At 39.8% G+C, this 17,941-nt stretch overlaps 2 protein-coding genes across 14 annotated transcripts in view; one reads left to right on the top strand and one right to left on the bottom strand.

The window, feature by feature from the left end:
- Positions 1-12,054, top strand: part of LOC138967007 (histone-binding protein N1/N2-like) — a 28,447-nt gene extending 16,393 nt beyond the window's left edge. The window contains exons 6-16 of one of the 2 annotated variants that reach the window (XM_070339447.1): positions 1,687-1,832; positions 2,167-2,240; positions 2,869-3,033; positions 3,501-3,598; positions 3,990-4,028; positions 4,288-4,388; positions 4,714-4,809; positions 6,178-6,237; positions 6,822-6,866; positions 10,024-10,128; positions 11,320-12,054. In XM_070339447.1, coding sequence (XP_070195548.1) covers positions 1,687-1,832; positions 2,167-2,240; positions 2,869-3,033; positions 3,501-3,598; positions 3,990-4,028; positions 4,288-4,388; positions 4,714-4,809; positions 6,178-6,237; positions 6,822-6,866; positions 10,024-10,128; positions 11,320-11,358 — 968 coding nt within the window. In that variant the 3' untranslated portion in view covers positions 11,359-12,054. The remainder of the gene's footprint in view (positions 1-1,686; positions 1,833-2,166; positions 2,241-2,868; positions 3,034-3,500; positions 3,599-3,989; positions 4,029-4,287; positions 4,389-4,713; positions 4,810-6,177; positions 6,238-6,821; positions 6,867-10,023; positions 10,129-11,319) is intronic. The other variant, XM_070339448.1, reaches the window with a different exon arrangement.
- Positions 12,055-12,126: 72 nt separating this feature from the next.
- Positions 12,127-17,941, bottom strand: part of LOC138967005 (cytosolic carboxypeptidase-like protein 5) — a 46,801-nt gene continuing 40,986 nt past the window's right edge. For all 12 annotated transcript variants that reach the window (XM_070339435.1, XM_070339440.1, XM_070339446.1 and 9 more), the window contains 2 exons: positions 17,086-17,164; positions 12,127-16,199 (listed from right to left, as the gene is read on the bottom strand). In XM_070339435.1, the coding sequence (XP_070195536.1) occupies positions 16,095-16,199; positions 17,086-17,164 (184 nt within the window). In that variant the 3' untranslated portion in view covers positions 12,127-16,094. The remainder of the gene's footprint in view (positions 16,200-17,085; positions 17,165-17,941) is intronic.

Here is a 17,941-nt window from a genome sequence, read left to right on the forward strand (position 1 = left end):
CCAAAAATCTCTTCTCTTGCCGCTTGTCTCGCGATTCATGTATAGTTTAATCTGTTAGTGTTCTGATGTAAGTCCAGCAGTAGATAGGTTAAGCCTCTTTTAACATACTGGAAACTGGTAATCTTCCAGTAGGTATTAATTTAGTTTTACTAAAGCCTGCTGGGACACAAGTAATGGGTTAGTGCATTTGTAAACAGGAATCGCTTGACAAGTGGCCCCCTTCATCCCCCCCTTCCTCGTCCTGATATGGCTCTGCGTAGTCGGCTGGACGTTAAGCAACAAATAAACAAACAAACAAACAAACTCGGTCCAAGTGCAAAACAGGGGTTCCCAGGTCTGGTTATATTTTGTTTTCACTTGCATCCAAAAGTTTACTGCTCATTTGCAGCGCTGAAAGTCCACGAAATGGGGCACTGGCCTTTGGCTAGTACTGCTCATAAGGCCTAAAAAAACAAATAGGTGTGGTTACGGTAACCCGACCTACCCTATTTTTGGGGGCCGACCCTATAACTTTTTAATACATTTGTCAAAAAACCCAAAAAAACCAAAACAGTGCAGAAAACGCAATGAAAGCGAAAGCGCTCGAGTTGTCATGCAAGAGAAATAACTCCTACTACTAAAAAGGCCCAACAGACGCTTGCCATGACAAAAATGGCGGGATCTTCATCGGTTGCGAGTGCTACACGCTTGGTTGCTCTGCTAGAAAAAAAAAGTTAAAAAAAAAAAGTGATTGCCTACCTTCCTACCCTATTTTTTGGCTCACGTAAGTGTAGCCTATGCGATCGTAACTTTGTCTGTCTGTGCGTGCGTTTGTGCGTGCGTGTGTGCGTGTGTGTGTATGTCTGTGGTAGAAACTTAACATTTCCGAGTCTATGTGTGAGTGGTTATCCAAGACTATGGATAAAGCTCGCATAAGATTACGTCACGGTCAAAAGTGTTTGACGTCAATTAATGCATCATGACGGCATGCCTCCCTGTAGTCTTTCTCTCTCGCGTGGTGTGTGTGGTCTCGGTCATTGTTATTTTGAGCGGGCCGAGACTATTTGGCAGTCGTGTCCCTGTAAGTAGGCTACATGCAGACACAGACAGATCTAGATCTAGTGTCTCTCTTTCTTGCACAGTCGTCACCTAAGCTTACTGTGTGTGTGGGTGTGTATGTGTGACGGAGTGATTGAGTTTGTGTTACTGTTTGTCTATTTCTTACGTGAGCCTTGAAGGCTTCGCCTCTTGTTTGGCTATGTTACCTTAACCACACCTATTTTTTGGGGGGCCTAATTTACTAGCCAGAGAGCACATTTTTGTATATTTACTCAACAAACCATTTGTTTCAGCAACTTGACTCACATTTGGCGAGTAGATTTGCATTTCTACTCGCCATTTACATGTTTCTACTCGCCACTTCCAGGCCTGCATTTGTTCTAGTTTAGTCTGCTTGAAAGTTTAAGCATTCTTCAGTCAGCATTAAATATTTTCTGCAGGATACTTTTCGGTGTATCATGCTACCAGTTACTGAGTAGCTTTGAGTTTGAGCTTAGTAATTTTAGTGTTAGTCTGTTTATTCTGGTTTGTTTGCGTATCCTGGGGTAATCCAGTGTGGTTTTGTTTGATTACACAACTTAAGTCTTTGATAACTGAATTGAAGCTTCATTCACATGATTAGTTTTCAATAAATTTATGTTTTTGCAGATGGTGCAGGCAAAACAGACAAAGGAGATGAGAAGAAAGACACAGAGGACGGTGAAGAAGAAGAGGAGGAGGACGATGAGGAGGAAGGCGAAGAGGAAGGAGATGAAGTAGAAAGTCAAGAGGAAGGAGAAAAGAAGGAAGGAGAGGTAAGTACAACTTTGTGTCTCCCTTTCCCTTTTCCACACACCAGTAAGCACTTTTTTGCTGTCTTTGTTGGGTAAGTACTGGTATGACCTGTTTAATATGTTGTTGGATTTTTGAGATAGCAGAATTACACATGGAAGTACGAGGACTTGTTTCAGTGACTGTTCTTTCTGTCCATCCATTGTTTATCTACTTTTTTTCTCCTTTCTCTTTTTCCTCCTCTTTCTTCTCTTTGTGCTGTCAGCCCAATCAGATCTGATTAGCGAATGCTATTCTCCTGTGTTTTATAAGTTATGTGTTTATATTCTGATGACATGTCTACCATGGTGTGTGCAGGAGGACCCTGAAGACATCTCCAACCTGCAGCTTGCCTGGGAGGTCCTTGAGCTCTCCAAGGTCATCTACAGCAAGTACGTACATCGTCAATGCTGCACGTAGCATAGGCATGTTGCTAGGTGGTATTTTCTTTGGCAAATTCGCATGCATGGCTATAAAAGTTTACGCAATTTCCTGAAGTTTGAGGCAGTCCTTAGCGTAACTTTTTGCCCACTGTGAAAGTTTTTAGGGTTTTGCAAATTGTTGACCCCTGTGGTACCTCCAAAAATCTTTAGGAAAGTTAGGTCAGGAAAGAGATGGATGTGAAAAGAGATTAGACTTTATAGAGATAAAGTTTGAGAAAACCAGATCTTTAATATAGAAGAATATTCTGATAAAACGTAAGGATCTTAAATTCACAGGTCTAGCTACAGAGCTTTCACTTGTATTTGAGTTTGCTTGTTGCACTGCTGCCAAGTTCAACCCACCTCCAAGGATATAGTTCGGAATTGGTGTTTTTTTCCAGCAAATTGACTGGACTGGGCATGAAATGTTTGCCATTTTCTCTAAGTTTGAGACAGTTCTTGGCGTCCATTTCTTTTCTACTGTGAAAAAAGATGGTGAGGTTCTGCACCTGTTCCAAACGACATCCCAGCACCCCCAACACTCCATTGACCATCCCAGTAATGATTTAGGACTGCATGCATCTTGTTTTGGTTTCAGAGAAGAAAACAAAGAATCTCAACTGAAGGCAGCAGAATCCAGTCTAAAGCTAGGCGAGGTCAGCCTGGAGACAGAACAGTACGAACAAGCCATCAACGACCTGGAAGCCTGCCTCAAGATTCAGAAAGAACACCTGGACTCTTTTGACCGTGCCGTTGCTGAAACGTATCCTTGGCTAATCTTTGTCTTTACTCAGGATTGTGATGGCTGTGTTGGCCTCCCATGGCCCCGAACATTTAAGAATTAATTCTGTTGTGGATTGTAGAATTTGTGATGTGGATTCTGTCCTGTGTGCCACAGCACATTCCTTAAAATGCTTAAATAGTATGTAGGAAGCAAGTTTTCCTACTTTATTCAATTATTGTAGCTGCTTTTGATCAGGTTTTTGCTATGTTGGTGACCTGTCGGTCATAGAATGGCCTTATGGACTGGACTTTGTAGTGCCATTAGGGCTGATGGACATGAAATCTTACCAAGCGAGTGGTTCTTGCTCCTCCACTCGACCAAACACATTCAATTTGGTTTTGGCAGTTGATCAGTGAAGGGGAGTGGTTGTGAGACTCGTCTTAGTATGTCACACTTGTTACTGCTGTAAATTTGGAATCATATTTTTTTCCTTGACCTGTGTACAGTCACTACCAGTTAGGTCTTGCCTATCACATGAACAAACAGTTTGAAAAGGCTGTGGAGAACTTCAAAGCTGCTGTCAACTGCCTGGAGACAAAGATCGGTGAGGATCATGATTGTGTAGTCTTTCATTAAGCGGCAGAAGTTGCTGACCTAAGAATCATACTTTCTCCAATTTCAATTCTTGACTTTCAAAGCCTGCAGTTGTTTTTTGTCTTGAAAGAATGCCTTTGAATTTCATAAAGCCAGATTTCACAATGCTTTTTAGAAAAAATTGGAAACAGAATAATTTTTACTGAGCAGTAAGTACAGTCTTGAATGTAAGTGGGTTTTTTTCTACTGTTTTGAAAACATTCAGTCTCTAAAACTGTTTTTCTTGCTCTTGACTGCATGTTTCAGAATGTAAACTTCAAAAGTGTATTGTGTAACTTGTGTGGTTTTCATTTATGAAGCAAATGTCCATGTCACAGTTGCATTTTTGTATTCTTTTCCAGAGAAACTACAAATCATTGTCAAAGAAAAGCCACCAAAAGGTAAGTGAATGCACTGAGGTACACAATCAGTCAGTGTCGTATAAGGCAGATTTCGAACTTTTAGTTTTATTAACGACAGGTCTTCATTGTTACGAAGAAGAAAAGGTTTTCAAATTTGTAATGTTTGAACGGAATAACCAGATCTCTTGGGTTCAGTAGAAGTATGTCATAAGTTGCATCTTGATGTATTTTTCACATTAGAATGGTATAGTCTTGTGATTCGAACAGAACTGTCCATACTGACATGATGCTATTGTAGAAAAACCTGTTTCAGAGCAGTCCCAGTGGGTGGACCCAGCAGAAAGTGCAGAGAAAGAAATCAAAGAAATTGAGACTATCCTCCCAGAGATTAAGGAAAAGGTTGGTGATTATTCTACATGCTATATCTCTAAAGACTGGCGACTGAGAGCTTTGGGAATGTTCTTCCTTCTGTTGCTGTACAGTAGTAGGTTCAAGAATATTTTTTCCTCAGATGACAGAGTACAGCTGCCTATGTTTATGACAGGGTGATTGAAAATAGTCAAAGTTCATCTTTCCATTTGGACCACAGCTGCCTTCTCTGTATCGATCGAGTGGACCTCAGCAGTGACACAACATTTTGTAGTCATATTGTGATGCAAATCAAGAGATTTCTCAGAAATTAATTCATAATTAGGTTTGCATGTTTGTAATTTTTATTTGACAGATCACAGATGCTGTGGATGAGTCCAAATCGCTGGATGATTTCAAGACCATGGCCAAGGAAGCTATGGGCTCAGCATTCTCTGCTGTGGCTGGTTCAGTCAGTATATTTTTCTATTTTGTGTGTTGTGAATTCAGTAATTACATTGTTTTTTAATAATTGTTGATTGCAGACAAATCTTATTTTTAAAAATTACGCACTGTTAACTTTTACAGATGCATTACTTGATGTGAATGTATTTGCTCCTCATTCTGGATAGTCGTATTGTTTCCTTGACCAAAAAGACGCCAAACCCAATCATATTCACAACAGCTGTTTTAAACCTGCGTTACAGTTTGGACTTACTAATGCTGCAGCAAGTACACAGTAATTATCAAAGGTTTATGCAATTTCTCAAATAAGAATACCTGAGAAAAGGTATGTTTTATATGAAGTGCTTTTGATTATTACTCTTTGCCACACAAATCTGTAATGTGAAATGTTTTGCATCTTTTTGTCGGTGATATGAATTGAGTTTTTCATTTACCCCCCGCGGGTTAGGGGGAAGAATTTACCCGATGCTCCCCAGCATGTCGTAAGAGGCGACTAACGGATTCTGTTTCTCTTTTTACCCTTGTTAAGTGTTTCTTGTATAGAATATAGTCAATTTTTGAGTCACTTGAGAAAAAGTGACTATGTAATCGGTCAGTGTTAGTCTGTCCGGCCGTCCGGCCGGCCGTCCGTAGACACCACCTTAACGTTGGACTTTTCTCGGAAACTATCAAAGCGATCGGGCTCATATTTTGTTTAGTCGTGACCTCCAATGACCTCTACACTTTAACGATGGTTTTGTTGACCTTTGACCTTTTTCAAGGTCACAGGTCAGCGTCAAAGGAAAAATTAGACATTTTATATCTTTGACAAAGTTCATCGGATGTGATTGAAACTTTGTAGGATTATTCTTTACATCAAAGTATTTACATCTGTAGCCTTTTACGAACATTATCAGAAAAACAAGGGAGATAACTAGCCTTTTCTGTTCGGCAACACACAACTTAACGTTGGGCTTTTCTCGGAAACTATAAAAGTGACCGGGCTCAAATTTTATGTGAACGTGACTCATTGTGTTGTGAATAGCAATTTCTTCCTGTCCATCTGATGCCTCATATAATATTCAGAACTGCGAAAGTGACTCGATCGAGCGTTTGCTCTTCTTGTTGTAAAGATTTTAGTCAAGCAGTATGTAAGAAATGTTAAGTCCTTTGTACTGGAAACTTGCATTCTCCCAGTAAGGTAATACATTGTACTACGTTGCAAGCCCCTGGAGCAAATTTTTGATTAGTGCTTTTGTGAACAAGAAACAATTGACAAGTGGCTCTATCCATCTCCCCCCTTTCCCCGCCGCGATATAACCTTCGTGGTTGAAAACGACGTTAAACACCAAATAAAGTTTTTCATTTAACTTTTTTTTAATTTTTTTTTTTACAGACAACTGAAACTGGATTTGGTTCTGGTGACGGTAGCTCAAAATCTCCAGTCAAATCAGCAGTAAGTATGCTTCTGTTCTAATTGTGTGTTGGAAGTAGTTGTGAAGTGTGTGTGGGTGTATGTGTGATTCAGTTTTTGAGAGCTGAATAATCAGTTTAGCTTGCTCATTGTTTTATAGCACCTACATGGAGTTGTTGCAGGATCATATGTAGTTCGTATGCAAAAACTATCTTTTTCAGTTTGATTTTCTGAGCTGATTTTCTCAACAAATTTTTTTTTTAAATAGATGTATGTTCAGAAATAACTGTATGGTTTGTGAAAGAGTGAATACACTTGATTTCATTGAGGCAAAATAGATGTATGTTCAGAAATAACTGTATGGTTTGTAAAAGAGTGAATACACTTGCTTTCATTGAGGCAAACTTTCCCATGTGACAGTCACTAGCGAGGGGTTTGTCTGAAACACGTGGACAAGGAACATGTATGGAAAGATTGCCTCAATAATAGCACAAATATTCACTTTTTCACAACGCATACAACCCTGACAGTTAATTCCGCAGTTGGTCTATTACTATTGTAACTATGTCAGGTTTATAGAAGTTTAGTATAGATATATTTTTGACATTGTGTGCCTTGCATTCCAGGAAGAGAAGAAAGCATTAGACATCAGTCACCTAATCAGGAAGAAGGTGAGTTGAACCCAGTTTTAACTCTTACACAATTTAGATTTGACTTGCAGTTTTACCTGTGATTAAATTACATATTCTTACTCCCAATCACATATAGCATTTGACTACGTCTGAGATGCTAGGTACTGAAAACGCTTACCCATCTAACACAATAAGGGGAAGCAAACCCATCACCAAAAAGGCAAACGTAGCCATGGTAACGAGCGGGTATCCCGGGAGTTACCTCCCCTCTAGTGGATACCACATCACTTCCTACCACAACACGTGGCAACTCATACGACCTTTCAGCGTCCTAGAGAGAGGGTGTCCTGAATTTTTCGCTTCAGTGGCTGTCTTGGTGAGACTTCTCACCTGCCGGCCACGTTTTACCTGTCTTTGTCCTGTTGTTTTCTTGTGTCACTTCCTAGGAGTACCTTGATCGTTTCTTGGTTAGTTTGTACTCTAACACAGAGTAGCAGACAGTGTGCTTAGGGGGGGGTGAGCGTTTCTTCACGTTCTTGGAACTTTAGGAACGCTTATGCTCTTTTTGAGTTTTTATCATCGGGTCGGACTCTGGTACTTTGTACTCAGGTCTTTCTCTCTCTTTTTGCGCGGAGATTGGTCACTCTTCTCTGGAGCTGACCTATATCTCTCAGTTGTTGTCGGGCTTTGGCATAGCCTTCCAACAAAAAAAAAGGGGGGGGGGGGGGTCAGATTGTCTTCCCCTCCTCTTGGCTCGGGTTCATGTAATCCAGGGCTCTTCTTCCTTCCTGGGCCGTCTTCTTTACGGTCCGGGGAGGAAGGGTTGGGCACAGCTTTCTGGCTTTCTGAAGGTGTCTTTAGCAAGTTTGGTTTAAGCGACATCCTGGCTGTCCTTCAGGATTTTCTCTGGCCCCTTTCTGGCTTGTTGGCAGGGGGCCAGTTCCTGGTAAGGGTGTTAGAGTGAGTTAGAATTTTCTTTCCCACCGGGCCCTTCATGCCTTTTTTGGGCAGCGGGCCAGTTTCTGGCAGGGTTTCTAATGGGAGTTGGATTTTCCTTTCCCACCGCCTTGTTGTTATCTGCTATATGTGATTGGGAGTAAGAATATGTAATTTAATATAAAATTTCTAAAGTAAATTTTCATTTGATTAATATACTTACCCCAATCACATGGTGTAGGCCCGCCCGCCTGCCCCGCTGAGTTTTCTTCAAGTCGTATGAGTTGCCACGTGTTGTGGTAGGAAGTGACGTGGTATCCACTAGAGGGGAGGTAACTCCCGGGATACCCGCTCGTTACCATGGCTACGTTTGCCTTTTTGGTGATGGGTTTGCTTCCCCTTATTGTGTTAGATGGGTAAGCGTTTTCAGTACCTAGCATCTCAGACGTAGTCAAATGCTATATGTGATTGGGGTAAGTATATTAATCAAATGAAAATTTACTTTAGAAATTTTATATTTTAAGCCCCTCCACTGAGACAGACCTGCCTACCCTTACGATTTGGGCGTAATTTACGATTTTTATTCCAAACTACGCTTTCCGCGATGGAAATACGATTTTTAAGAAACCGAAAGTATGAATTTTCGCATTTCGTCCCGATATAAATCCGATCCGTATTTTTGCTCTCGCTGAGCTTTGCGAGCGCATTTCCAGTCAGTTCACATATGCAAGCAAGGTAGACATGCCTTTTGCAGTGCAATGAAGCGACGCGCGAAAAATTCCCATGAGACGGACGAAGAGTCTCAGTCAGAGTCTGACAAGGAAACTGTTTACAGTGGTGGTCCGGTTGCAGCGGAAAAAAAAGAAAGCCACTCAACAGAAGTACAAAATCAGCTACTCAGAATCTTGGCCATGCCTAAGACCTTCATCGAAAGGACCGAGCCACGTGTTGTGTTCGCTTTGCCACACAGTGATTTTTCATGTGCACACGGAGGAAAGAATGACTGCTTGTTCAAGGAATTGTGAGGTCATGTGCGCAACCTTGACAATCCCTCACTCCAGCGCACATTGTGAGCGAGTCTTTTCCTGTGTGCGGAAAAACCGCACAGAACAACGATCCAGTCTCTCGGATGAGACATTGGAGAGTCTGCTCCTCCTGAAATCAAGATCAGGAACCTTCGGCACCAGGCAATACTGCCAAGCAGAACTTGGCAGATTTAAGTCATGCTATTACAAGTCTTTAAAAAAGCCCTCTACCTCCAAATAAACTCTATGCTCATTCAGCAGACTCTTGATTACACAATGGTGGAGCGCTGGTTATGTGCAAGGCTGATTTCTCGATGTGTGACCACATGACATATTTTGCTTTCGCCATCCTAGATCGTTTCAATCGGTGTAGTTTCCCAGTGCTGTGTTCTAGGGTCCTTTTGACTGACTTCACAATTTGAGAAAATCAATGACATTTTATTTTTCGAAGCCACTGAATATGAACAGAAAGTGTACAGAAGAATGTTTGTGTCCTGCAAGACCAACTATTTCTCCGTTGGGAGAAAAATGAGGATGTCTACAGGCAAGGTAGTGTCATATTCTTTATTTGGGTTCACCTTTTAGTCGCATCCACCGATGGCCGTTACTTTTGGCAACGAAAAACTACTTTGTACCACCAGATTACTCTTTTTGGCTGGGCTCATTAGTCCTTGTAATTTTTGGGGTAGGCAGGTCTGCTGAGAGGACACCTCTTGATACAGGACACCATTAATCCCTACACAACCAAAATACACCTGTCATTAAATATTACCTATTTATGTAGGGACACTTTTTGCTGGTCCAAAGGGTGTTCTTTCATCACATGTACCACTGTAATAGTAACACTTCACTGACATTGTCATTGAATGTATGAAGACATGTCTTGAAGTTGAAAGTAATCTCAATGTCAAGAGATTTATATTGTTTGAAAACATACAGAAGCAACCGATGTTTACCTTTTGCAAATCGTCCTCCATACCATCTGATACATCAAATGAGAAGTAAAATGATTTTCAATTGAAATCGGACCATATTTTTAGCATGTGCTGACAAGGTAAGCCCAGATGTTCAGGCATACCCAAGTCATACCAGTATCTTCTGGTGGTGGACCCCTTTACATCATTCTTGTTGAGGGTATACAGTGGAACCCGCGTTTAAGACGCAGACGCCTCCAGTTTAAGATTTTGTGCGTCTTTGTTAATAGTGAAAGTAATGTCTTTGCTTTTGTCGTGCAGAGGAAACCAGACGAGGAAGAGAAGGAGGTTGAGAAGGAGGTTGAAAGCAAGAAAGCAAAACAGGATGAAAGCAGTGGTGACGCTCCAATGCAGAATGGACATGAAGTAAGCCCGCTATCTTTGGTTTTAGGAGTCGTAAACTCCTGGCTTTGGTTTTAGGAGTCGTAAACTCCTGGGCTGAGGTTCACGAAGCGACAGTGGGTGAAACCCAATCGGATGACGACTAACCGCGGGGTCTGATTCGTTGAAATCGCAACAAATGTCAATTTCAATCAATCCAACACCGTGGCCGACTCCTGGTTGCCCCCCGCGGGTTAGGGGGAGTCCCATTTTGGTTGGGACGAGAAAGAATTTACCCGATGCTCCCCAGCATGTCGTAAGAGGCGACTAACGGATTCTATTTCTCCTTTTACCCTTGTTAAGTGTTTCTTGTATAGAATATAGTCAATGTTTGTAAAGATTTTAGTCAAGCAGTATGTAAGAAATGTTAAGTCCTTTGTACTGGAAACTTGCATTCTCCCAGTAAGGTAATATATTGTACTACGTTGCAAGCCCCTGGAGCAATTTTTTTATTAGTGCTTTTGTGAACAAGAAACAAGTGGCTCTATCCCATCCCTTCCCCCCCTCCCCCCCCCCCCCCCCCCCCCCACACACACACACACACACACACACACACCTTCGTGGTTGAAAACGACGTAAAACACCAAAGAAAGAAAAAAAGAAAAGTTCACAAAGCGAAAGTGGGTGAAATCCAATCGGGTGAGAACTAACCGCGGGGTCTGATTCATTGAAATCGCAACAAATGTCAATTTCAATCAATCCAACATCGTAGCCGACTCCTGGTTGGTAACTTTCTCGTGCGCCTCGGCCGTGAAAACTGATTTTTTTTTTATTGTGCAGGTTATTTTGTATTTGTACATATTTTATTATAGTTTTGTTGTTGACAAATTTCCTTTTAAATTTGTGTGTGTGTGTGCTACCACTTTTTACTTTCTTTTTGGACATTAACTTCAAATGTTTTGACAGTAAGGTCTTGTCGATCGCCTTTTACAGTAAGATTATTTGAACAATTGCCGGATCTGACAGAAATCTGCTTGAGACACATAGGAAGGGATGTAATTTACTGAGATCAGTTGTAAAAATTATATAAGGATGGAAAAAGTTCAAGATGTGTATTCAAGGCATTGAACTATTCTGTTCAGCTTTCCTCATATACTATTTTATTTTTACTTTAGGGGATTGTGTGTGTTGATATTTGCCAACTTTCTAAATGCTGCTGCTTTTTGTTTTGTTCAGAAAAAAGAGGCGGAACCGGAAGCAATGACCACAACGTGAATGGTGACTTGTCTTTCAAATGCCTCCACCCTTTTTGACAACGCTTAACCTTTGGCCTGTCCATTGACTGAGAATTTGTGGAATCTAATGTCGGTTGTTCCAGACAAACAACGCAAATGATTGTGTGTGAAACTGTTCATTTTCATTTTTTTGTTTATGCAAGAATTATTCTTGATGCACTTTATCTGTTATTGTTCATTAGTTCAATATTTTGCACAGTCATTAATTTTGTTTCCATTTCTTCACATCTCATGAATTGTCTTTGCTTAAATTAAAAACGTTTCAGATTCTTACGCACAGAAAATTGTTTAAAATGATACATATTTATGAATTGTTTATTATTAGCATTTGCAGCATGGCTTCTCTGTGTGAGTGATTGAATGTGGGTTGTAGTTGTGTGTGAATGTGAAAAAAAAGAAGACATGCCTGCATGTTAATTTCCTATGAAGAGCGAGAGCCATATGTGCATTTAAAACATCTTGCACAAAATTGTTATATTCATCTTCTTCGGGCAGTTGACTTTTGGCTTGTATGGCGGATCATATGTGTTCGCTTACTCCACAATACTGACCTTCAGAAATGTTTTTGGAACAGTTTACGAGTGCTTTGATGGTTTTGCTTGTACAAGATGAACTGATACTGGAGAACAAGCCAATTTGGGTTGTCATTTGTTAATAAATGGCATCCAATGTAAAATGTGTTCTCTGTGTATCTCTCTTCCTCACACGCTGGCACACATACTTTGCTTCGCCAACAAGTTTCAACTCATTTGGAGACAAAATTCTGACTTTTATTTGCAACAAAATTGGTGCAAAATGTACAAAAATAACACTTGGAATACAGATTCTTACATTTACAGACACTCCATGGTTTAGAACTTGCTGCTGTCTACTGACAAGAAAAACAGGGTTCCGCTCAGCGGAAAGTCCCCCAAAAGTGATGTCGACACTGCATGAAATCATGGACTTGCGAGTAAGATAAAGGTCCATGATGAAATCAAAGGATCGAACTGTGGTTATAAGGAGAAAGATTGCTTTCTGCACTGATTTCTTCATCCAAGTGTATCGGGCACAACATTCAATTTCACAATCCTATCATTAAAAGTACAACCACAGAGATATTAGTGTGCTTGTCTGATCAATCCATGTTGATTCTTTGATAAATCTGCGGAAGGTAGATACAGTATTGCCTTTTTGGGTCTGACTCGGTCAGCGATAAGACTTTCGAAAGAATGTTGTATGCCCAGATTCTTGCATAGTTCTGTTGAAGTTTCTTCACTAACTGGCATTAATGATTTTGAAGGGTATATGTATGACGATGACAACACGGACTTATGCATTATTATAATAATCAAAACTTGACGAACAGGTATAAACTCCATGGGACGGAAGAGACTGATAAAAACATGTATATGTAGGTACGCTGATATGTAGACATTACAACAAATTACAATCGCACAGCCACTGGATATCTCGGGGGGGGTTGACACACATACATGTACTTCAAACAAGAACATATTCTCCAACTTCGAACGTCGGGAGTTTAGTTAATGGGGACAATCCCTTGCATGCAATGCTCGAGGAGGTTAACATTTTCTTTTATCCACATGCAGACATACAAATTACATGTTGCTGAGGCAGTTAACAATGCATAATGTTATTTTACATGCACATGTGCAACTTTTCTTACCGATTAATTCAATAAGAACCCCCCGCGGGTTAGGGGGAGTCCCATATTGGTTGGGACCAGAAAGAATTTACCCGATGCTCCCCAGCATGTCGTAAGAGGCGACTAACAGATTCTGTTTCTCCTTTTACCCTTGTTAAGTGTTTCTAGTATAGAATATAGTCAATTTTTGTAAAGATTTTAGTCAAGCAGTATGTAAGAAATGTTAAGTCCTTTGCACTGGAAACTTGCATTCTCCCAGTAAGGTAATATATTGTACTACGTTTTAAGCCCCTGGAGCAAATTTTTGATTAGTGCTTTTGTGAACAAGAAACAATTGACAAGTGGCTCTATCCCATCTTCCCCCTTCGCGATATAACCTTCGTGGTTGAAAACGACGTTAAACACCAAATAAAGAAAGAATTCAATAAGAATACCCAATAAGTATATTCACTTATCCAAAGCTGACCAAATAAAAGGTGCAAAGTCAACCGAGAGTTAATTTAAATGGTTTGTGCTTGTTCAATACCTCTTTCAGGTTGGGGAAAAAATGAAAGAATGTTTTGTAACTTTAGAACAGTCTATATTTGAAGTTGGCGTGCAGCTAAAGTACGATATGTTAACGAAAAAAATATTTTCAAATTATGTACCCGAGTCTCTACCATCATAATTATACTGTTTTTCTGCACAGATTCCAAAGTACACTTGGGCTTTTAATTGCAAAAACCACACGTAAATTTGGGTGCGAATGTCTTTGCAATACACACTTTGCATTTTCATCAGCAAGTTGCAAATTAATAACCATATCACAGAATGTTTTTTTCATTCAATATGAATGCCTGTAAAGACAGTAAATTTGTTCAGTAAAAAGTTTTAAAGCTGAGAATTTACTTTTAGAAGGGACATGGTGCAGGGGAGTTAAATCCAAACGAAAAAGAAAGCTGTACCTCTCTCAAATGTTTTTGTGGTTATTTTCCACACGCGCACACACACATGGGACAAGAACAGCACAGTCAAACTAACGATCAATCCTTGAACTGTCACAGCTCTCAATCATTTACAGCTCAACGCTCTAACTAGTACAAAATCTCACAAATTGATTGTTCAGTCTCATGGCAATCATTTTAATGTTACTAGACCTACGGCAAGAATTTGTCAAAGATAATAAATCAGCATAAAATGTCATTTTTGCCCTGGCTTCTTTTCCCTTTCGTGCAAAATCTGTTTTTCTTATCACTCAAACCAGTGTGCAGGGCAAATGCGTGTGTAAATGCAGTGTTTTGTTAGGTTAATGTGTGTCACTTGTGAAATTCCTTTGCAAATGAACATAAAATGTGATGGTACACGCAAAGTGAATCTTCAAAACAGTTTTGTAACATGCTAGAATTACAGCACCCATAAAATTATTACAGAAAAATAACCCAGCAGAACAATATAATTGCTAGCCTGGCACACGCAACGTACATTTTAACAACAGCCCACACCCATGCTCTCAAAATGGTATAGTATCCAAATTGCAAAAGACCTTCAAACTAAAGCTGTCTATGATGCATAACCACTACAGTGACCCCCCTGATTAAAGACGGTCATATGGGTTTTCGCATCCATGGGAGGTAATCGGAACCGACCAAACAGACTGAGCCAGTAGCGCGACATATGTCGTGACAACCAGGTGACGGTATACGTAAAGTAGCGCGACATATGTCGCGACAACCAGCCTAAGGGTTAAAAGGGGGGTTCCACTGTACAACTCGTCGAATGTAGTGTAAATGGATAAAGTGTAATGCATCAATTTGTTACAGTGGAACCCCAGAACTCTAAAAATCTGAGTCATAGAATTGAGGAACATTTACGGACGTTATGAACACAAAATCTGAAAAATCAAGGACTAAAAGAGGGGAAAGAATTAACTGGGCGGTCTTAAAATGGGAGTTCCACGTACTGTACTGTCTTTGGCAGATTCTCGAAAAATAAATCTTAATGCAACAGTTTGGAGACTTCACCTGCACTTTGAATGAAGACCAGTGTTGCTCAATTTGTTGCTTCAATGCCAATTCTCTATAAATGTCAAACATCTTTAGGTACATGTAGCTGCTTACAAACTGGAGAAAGTTGTTTACAATGTAATAAAACATACATTCTTTGAAAAAGCTCAACATTTCTCTTATCTTTGTCTTTACATACATTTTTGGGGGAATTAAAAAGGTGAACTGGTTGCCTTTGGTGAAAACTTAAAATGTGAAGTTTGGACTGAAACTTATTACATTTACTGCGCTGTAATAAAACTTAAAAATAGAATAAAAGTGTAAATTAAATTATGCCCCAAAATACAAAAAGTTAGGGATAAAGCTGTGATATGATGTACATATATACTATTTATAGTGATAATGATAATTACAACTGCTGATATCACACATATGACATATCATGATTTAAACACAGACAATACATAAAATACCAGAACACAACGGTAACACTTGTTGTCAGCTTTGTAATTTGCATCCATTCATTCATTAATCAAAACAATATCTTGCAAAGATATATCACATTCAGTCAAGTTCTAAATCTCACTTGTCAGAACCATGTTATAATAACATGAGCAAATCACATGCAACTGAATATTCTTCTTACAGATAGAATATGATATTCTTCTTATGTGATAGACTATTTATAATGATAAGCAGGTCACTATGGTGCTGCTTTGAATAAAATTCAATTAATCGTCTTTGCATGTTATTCATCTTTTAATGATATCCTTTAACTCTTTGCAATCCGAGCTGTGTCTTAGGCGCCCTGTCCATTTTCTGGTTCAAAACTGGATTCAACCATTCCCCCTTTTGAGGCTGATTTATTCATTCAATAGAAAGAATTCTTTTCAGCACAACTTAGTATAGATTTGCTCTCATCTAATCAATAGTTTGCATGTTAAAAATGAAGAATAAAAGAAGTCACTAGTTCATCTTGTGCTGGCTGTCACAACTGCGTGATCTCCAAGAGACTTTCACATTTTGCTGCAAAAGAAATCCAAAGTATACTGAACTCAAGATGATCGTCAAAACACACTTTGACATTCAGTACTCCAACCAGTAAATGTGATGGCGAGCACTATTTACTTCTTCTTCCTCTTCCTCCCTTTTCATTCGTGACTGGTTCTGACGCGGAGTGCTAGGTTTTTCCTGGAAATATAAGAGAGAAAAAAAGTCAGAAACCATGACCAGCTTGCTTTTTGACGTCTTGAAATAAGTTTCGGTGTTTCACTGACTGCCGAAAACAAACGACATCCCAGCGATGTAAGACCGCAGATGAAAACAAGTTGCGTGAAGCGATATAAAAACATTTAGTCAAGCTGTTGGCATCAAAGTAACAGATTAACACCAAAGAACAGTCATCGCCGAGACTATACTAAGTTAGTCTCGACTAACCACATCTAAAGACCGAGATGGGTCACGCTCGTCTCTGCGTAGCGTGCAAACGCAGTACAAACAGTACTTACTTGACCTATTTTCTGTAATTCTGAGCCCATTTTAAGAGTAAACATGACATATGTATATATTTTTGAAATCACGAGAAATTAAGGAATACGATGCAATCATTTTTACATCTGTAAGTAAAAATTCGATTTTAATGACAACTTTAATGAGCAAACTAATTAACTAATTTTTAAGCTGTCGGGCTGCAATTCAATCCTATAGTCCAGACTTAGTCGAAGATTGCTCTGCCAACATTTCAATCCATTTGATTGAAAAATGAGGGCGTGACAGTGCTGCCTCAACTGTCATAAAAAGCCGGATATGACGTCATCAAAGACATTTATCGAAAAAATTTCAAAAACGTCTCGGGATATCATACCCAGGAACTCTCATGTAAAATGTTATGAAGATCGGGCCAGTAGTTTTCTCTGAATCGCTCTACACACACACACACACCACCACCCTCGTCTCGATTCCCCGTCTATGTCAATACTTGACTAAATGTAAAAAAGCACACCCCTTCTTCCCACCCGACATTTCAAGTTCACAGATGATAAAATAACACACAGAGAGTGTCAAAAAAAATCCTCACCCATTTGATTGTCACAGTTGCTGCGGTTCGTCGCAGCGAAACGTGAGAGCTGGTTCGGACTGGAGTACTGATGATGTGTCTGAGAAATGGAATAAAAGACATCAGTAAGACAGAGTTAATCTTTCAAGCCCAAATTAGACACTTGTTTCACCAAAAACATGAAACTCACGGAATTATCTATAGAAATGTCTTTTATAACAATGCTGGTGAAATTATCATATTGAAAATGCAAACAAATCCCAGAGGTAAAATGAGGATAAGGATACGATTCATATCGTCCTGTGAGGTTAGCTTCATGGAAATTCGGGCTGCTTTCTCCCTGGGGAAAGCGAGCTGCCATACAGTATATACGTCGCTTCCCATTTTTTTTTCTTCCTGCATGCGTGTATTCATATTTTCAAGCCCTGAGACTTTTGCTGTGAACTTAGGTTCTTTATCGTGCGCATGCGTGCACACAGGGGTGATCGGACACCAAGGAGAGTCTGCACAAAGTTGACTCTGGGAAATAAATCCCTCACAGAACATGGGGATCGAACCCACGTCGATAGCGCACGACAACTGGGTTTGAAGCCAGCGCCGCTACCGACTGAGCTATTTTCCTGCTCATGACCGAAAAAAGCCAGGATGTAATTCTGTCCTTTTTTCTCCCTTCTATATAAAAACATCTGTTTCTCTTTATAAGACGTACATCTCTCCCTTGAACTATATTGTCTTGACTGAATGCACATGCGCACACAAAAGATAAAACAGTGGGTAAATGTATATGCCTTTTACACACAATGATATACATGTACAACTGCATAAACATGAGTTCTTAGAAAAGCAAGAACTCATCATTATTTTACATATGTCTTTA

Source organism: Littorina saxatilis, linkage group LG5 (genome assembly GCF_037325665.1).
Source record: "Littorina saxatilis isolate snail1 linkage group LG5, US_GU_Lsax_2.0, whole genome shotgun sequence".
Lineage (NCBI taxonomy): Eukaryota > Metazoa > Mollusca > Gastropoda > Littorinimorpha > Littorinidae > Littorina > Littorina saxatilis.